General features: G+C 35.6%; 1 protein-coding gene across 1 annotated transcript in view; it reads right to left on the reverse strand.

Annotated features, from left to right (window-relative positions):
* LOC107714125 (mitotic spindle assembly checkpoint protein MAD1-like) overlaps nt 1-6,058 on the reverse strand; it is a 72,135-nt gene that overhangs the window by 25,296 nt on the left and 40,781 nt on the right. Inside the window, exon 11 of the mRNA XM_016519864.1 lies at nt 4,811-5,001. Coding sequence (XP_016375350.1) covers nt 4,811-5,001 — 191 coding nt within the window. The remainder of the gene's footprint in view (nt 1-4,810; nt 5,002-6,058) is intronic.

The following is a 6,058-nucleotide window of genomic DNA, read 5'->3' on the forward strand; positions in this document are numbered from 1 at the left end:
GAAAATGGCAGACATTTAGGCCAAAGTGCATGGGCAAAGATAAAAATCCTTGTCATTATGTTATCTGAGTTTCTTTTTTCCGCTGAACATAAATGTTTTTTTTGAAGAATGTGGGTAAGCAAGCAGTTTGTTCCCAGTTACTTCTATAGTATTTTTTTCCTACTATCAAAGTCAATTATGGGGACCAGCTACTGTGCGTTTTTGACAGTATTAGACGCTAAATTAATCAGATACGAAAGCCAACTTAGTCCAGTAATTAGGCGCTGTTTGACAGGCTTTTGTGCGCGCGCTTCAGGTGTATGCGCTGAGAAAAAGCACATGTCGGAACAGTGCGTGAATGAAATGTTTAACCAGCAAGGCTTTAAAGCACATACAATATAATACATATACGTCGCACTGTACAGCCCTGTAAATGTAATGGCACTGTCTCTTGCACTTGATTGCTTGTAAATATTGATTGTATTTTTGTATTTTCAAATTACAAATTACTTGCATTTTAATTAAATACATTTCTCACACCAGTATTTTTGTATTTTAATTTACATTTGATGAGCTTGTTGTATTTGTAATTTGTAACTACATTTTTTTAAACTTTTTGATGTAATTGTGCCCATCTGTGCAAAGCGCCAGTGTTTATATTCTTCAGGAAAATCAGCCTACAAATGGCTTGCTTAATAGTCTCTTCACATTAAACTGGGATATAAGTAGTATTTTACACCAATTCAACATAAAAAAAACTGACACACTTCACCTTTAATAAAGGCGCTTAAATTACTCATTGTGCTTCGGTTGTGAGCTGGCTTTTGCATCAAGAAAAAAAAAAAAGATATTTCGTTACTCTAATGATTAGAGTAACGAAACATCTTTTTTTTTTTTTCCTTGATGCAAAAGTCAGATCACAACCGAAGCACAATGAGTCATTTAAGATTAGATCAGAGTCTAATCATACAGATACATCCATCACTCTTGCGGTCTTTTCACTTTTCAGTCAGTTTAACACTAAAGCACATGCAGTTCAATACACATTCACACAGAGAGAACTACTGGAGTGCTTCAGAGGAGTCAACTTGTGCTGCCTGTACTGTAGACACTTCAGTTCTTTCAGACATTCTTGACTGACATTTAAATCCACCATTTTAAATGCTTTTAGTTTTAAGTTCTTGATAGGGCTGAGCATCTGTCTAAACATTATTATTTTAGAAACTTTCTAGTATTTACTTGCAATGAATAAATAAACAGATGAAATCATTTGATAATCAAATCTAAAATATAAAAAAATAAAATAAAATAATGCTAAACCAGCAAGACAATCAGAAGTGGCTACATACATAGAATGTAAAAAAGAGCAAATTATTTCCTTAGCACATAAATAATGTGTATTAAATTACCCCAACACACCCAGACGCACACACAAACGTGAGTAAATGCTTGCACTCACACAGCAATAATAACAGCAGAATGCAGATGCACTGAAGCTTTACTGCAGCTCTAATTAAACAGCCTGAGGAAAGTACCGATCAAATAACAAAAACTTAAATCCAATTACTGCAGTGTGTGTGCATGTGTGTGTCTATAAGGGATTACTGAACATGTCTCCAACCCACAAAAGAAGAGCATTAATTAAGAAAGATAAATTACATTTTGCAGGTACGCCATTGTAAGAGCATGCGGTTTTACACTAAATATGTATTTTTCATCAGATATATTGCATTAATAACACTTGGTTTATCATATACAGGCCTGTCCAAAATAAGAACAAAGTTATTCTCATTTGCATTAAAAGAAGGATGATTACCATCTTAAATCAAGTGGATGCACATTAAAGTGCAAACTGTATGGCGAAAAACAAAACTATTGTGCACTGAACAGTAAAAAAAAAAACCTAATGAACATGAAATACTAACTTTTCCCCAGTGAAATTTGATGATTCTCAATCATTTGATACCACAGTAAAAAGTAATATACTAAACACTCTACAATTAACAATACTTCTACAGAATTTATTAGTTTATATTAATTTTTGAATATTCACATTGTATAAATTAACATTAGGTGATGTATTATGAATAAACAATAGTATATTTAGGAATTAACATTAACCGTGCTGGGGTGCGTTTCCCAAAAGCATCGTTAACTAACTATGGTGGTAAGTTCCATTGAACTCTATTGGTAACGATGGAACTTGCGACCATAGTGGCGATTTGACCAAAAATCTGTCTCACTTTTTTATCTTTTAGGATTCTGATGGTTTTACGGTTTATCATGGTTTTCCCACTGACTGTGCCTCTCAATTCACGGTGCGGTCTACGTTGCTTAGCCACTTGGACTGGTATGCCGTTTTTTTTAAAATTCATACCGTGTGCGTAATTCAAATTCAACAGCCCAAAACAGTTTTAAACAAAATATTCACTGCAGAGGATCCACTGGTGAACAAGTGATGTAATGCTAAATTTCTCCAAATCGTTTCTAATAAAAGAAACTAACTCGTCTACATCTTGGATGGCCCAAGGGTAAGAAAATGCCCATTTTCCACAAGTTGATATGATTCTTTAAGGTCTTAATGAAAAGTCTTTGGTTAAAATTGTAACATGACTTTACTTGAGGGGGCCCAATCATAATTAACTCACAGTTAACTACTTACTAAACACAGCTCATGATTTATTTTATACTTACTATCAAATACACATGTACTAACACAGCGAGTATTTAGTAAGAGATGTGGTGTGGATTTTCAAGAAGTCAGAGAGCGGAGGTACAGTATCATCACGGCCTGCGTCTGGATGGACAGTGAACTGTTTCCAGTTTGGGCATTTATTTAGGATTGTTCTACAAATGCTCTTTGTGGATTTTGAGGTTTTATTTTTATTTAGCTGTTTATAAGTCACAGCAGGGTGAGTTTAAAGGGAAAGAGAACAACACAAAACAGACAAGATCAGTAACAAAGCTGAAGATGTCAAAAGCTCAAATTATGATATTAAATTCTTTTAATTTATTTCAAAGCCAGAGTATTTCTTATTATTTCTTAAAAAGGCTGTTTGATTTAGTTTACCCATGAATGTTAATTAATGCATTAAAGACACAATATGTAAGATTTATTTTTTTTCATCACGGTAAGATTTTTCTTACCGTGTCCATAGTGTCATTGTGTCGCCTGCCAATGACGTCATAACCCCTCGATTTCCGGTTTTGTTTTGTAGAAAACATGGAAACACCAAAGACGCTTTAATATGTTTGTTGCTTTAATAGACAGGTGACGACCGCACAGAGTAGCATAATAACAGAACTTTCAAATGTATCTAGTATGATAAAACAGCACTGCTTTACCCCACATACGCACGACCGGAAGCAGCGGAAGCGCTCGACTGTGGCATAATAAAAGCTCCGCTGCTTTCGAGCCGTGTGTCACGCTCATTCAGCGGCCTCGTTTCACTTCGACGGCTTTCAGCCTCACCCTGCTTCATTCTACTACGTTAATAAATCATTAGCTCATCCATGAACATGATTTCTGCCCGAGTCCCGTCGGATTGCATCGGCTGTGGGGATGAATTCATTAATTCATGATTAGTTAACACCTTTACTAATCATTAGTATTTGATGAATAAAGTATTAATTTAGGCATTAGTACATGATTATTCATGTACCCTTATTGTAAAGTGTTACCATTATTCCTTTAAGTAAGTTAAAAAATGGAATGTAGTCTAGAATTTTGAAGTAAACATTGCCTCAAGTTTTAAGAAATCACTGAAGCAAACAGTCAGTAATATAAAAATAAAAAAGCAATTTAGACATGCAACAATAAACAAAAGTGCACTATAAAGTAAAACAAATGCACAAGGGTGTATTTCAAAGCATTATGAAAACATTCATTTGATTTACACTCATATACTGTGCAATCTGTCTGCACGTTCAAGTGTTACCTGAACTGGGCTCATCAATAAATATTCAAAACACTCCAGTCTTACTTAATCAACTGAAAGTATACAGTGAAGTCACATCTCAGGGGCTGACACTCAACTAGCGTACTTGTTACCAGAAGAAGTGTACTCGCAGCAATTTCCTTGATTAAGAGTTATTCTAGGTCACTGTTTTTCTCTACTTCCTGCTGTTAAAGTAAAAACACCAATTTCCTATATTCTTGGTACGCCTTCATCTGCACCCACCTCAGCAAATGCAGTCACTGACTGAAGAGGATATGACCTCCTGTGGAGACTCAGATGCACCTGAGGCTGGAGGAGCTGCTGAGCTGGTTCAGATGAGGTTAAACACAACAGCAGTTCTTCAGATGTCTGACCTCGGCCTTGGGTTTTAAAGTCCCTCTTTCAATTTTCACGCTTCTCAGAATTGTGAGTCGAACAACAAACCGCCAACTGTGGGTACGAAACTTCAGGCTCTAACTAACATGTCTTTCTTTTCTGAAAACCCCTAGTTTCGCCAAGGAAGCCCTTCAAAGTCATTCAAAAGTTCATTGATGTTAATGTCATTGTTTTATAATTGAACAAAAACTCAGCATAAAGCCTTTGATTGCTCGTATGTTTTATCTGTAACATCTGCTCGGCTTAGACAGAACCCCTAAAATAATCAAGTGACCATAAAATCAACATTCAAACTAACTGCAAAACTACAACAGAGATTCAATAAAGTTTAAGTGTACTTTCCTAGTTTCCTTCTGTACTATCTACTTTTCTTCTAGTTTGCAAGTACATATCCCTTGCACTTCATGACAATGTGTCCAAACGTAAACACATTTCTGTATGGGAAATACAGACTGCATGGGTCATGTAGTAACAAATACGTTTGCATATCAATTTACCTTGAACAGTAATGAATCCTCCATATGCTCGGCGTACACAGAAGTGAGCCGGTACTGGTTCTCCACGGTGATGTCGATCTGGTACCCGGTGAGAACGTAACACGCAGTACGGAACTCTTGAATCTTCTTCTGGAACACTTCCTTCAAGCGCTGGTTCTTCAGTTCTGCACTTTCCATCTGCTTGCGCAAGTCTGAAGAACATGTAAATTGTATTTAGTCATAACCATAACAACATTCAAATAATATATACAATATGGTCTGAACAAGTAATTTCAAACATGCAATTTCAAAATTAAACGGAAAATATTGACGTCAGACAATATGTGCTAATGTCTGAATATAAGATTTTTTTTAATTGAAAGAACAGCCCAGCAGTCCAACTTCAACTAAAAGAGTGAATTCTATCATCATTTATTCACCATTTGTGTACTAAATTCTATGCCTTTTAATATCAGCTTTGGGCTACAGACCAAAATTTAAGTCGCTATTAAATGATAATCTTTCTCTCCAGTGAGCAGAACTCAAAGTTGATTACTCATGGCAAAGTTGTTGGAACACTTTTAGCTCCAACTTTTAGTTTCATACATCCGGAGATTTTTGCCATTTACCACAATATATCAACTTCTAATCAAAATTCACTTCCAATCTACCAAAATAATAACTGTAATAGTTGATTCTGACAAATCAAATTAGTCAAGTTAAAAAAAAGGCACCAATCCCATCAAGGTCTTATCTCAGTATTCATTTGAACGCAAAATCGACAATTTAAATGAGCCGAAATGCCAACTGTGTCATAGCTTCAATATAAGGCTTCTGTATGTACAACAGCAGTTTGAATTCTCTTATGGGGCTTCATGAAAATTTGATTACGAACAATAAAAGTTCTGCAGGAAAAGAGATAAGTGTTCTGCTACGGTCTACTGTAATTGCACACTAGAACAGTGCAGTTAAACCGCAAAAGTTTCAGTCATCACAACTGAATGCACTGATGTGCTGCATACTAGAAGAGTCTGCCTTTTGTTCGGTTGTCCTTTTCCTTTAACCATTCATCAGGATCACTTTTAATTATATATCATGTTAATGTCTCTTCTTTTTTGTCTCCGCTGGAAGCTTTCTGAAATCATTCGTTTTCCATAGAGAGTAGGATAGAAATTACATACTGAACTCTCAACACAATCACCATTAAAATGAGCTGCAATTAAAAAGTGCTGTATGTGGCCCTCATCTACATCAGTACACTTACAATTA

This window comes from Sinocyclocheilus rhinocerous, unplaced genomic scaffold (assembly GCF_001515625.1).
Source record: "Sinocyclocheilus rhinocerous isolate Xijiao unplaced genomic scaffold, SAMN03320098_v1.1 scaffold1953, whole genome shotgun sequence".
NCBI classification, from domain to species: Eukaryota; Metazoa; Chordata; class Actinopteri; order Cypriniformes; family Cyprinidae; genus Sinocyclocheilus; species Sinocyclocheilus rhinocerous.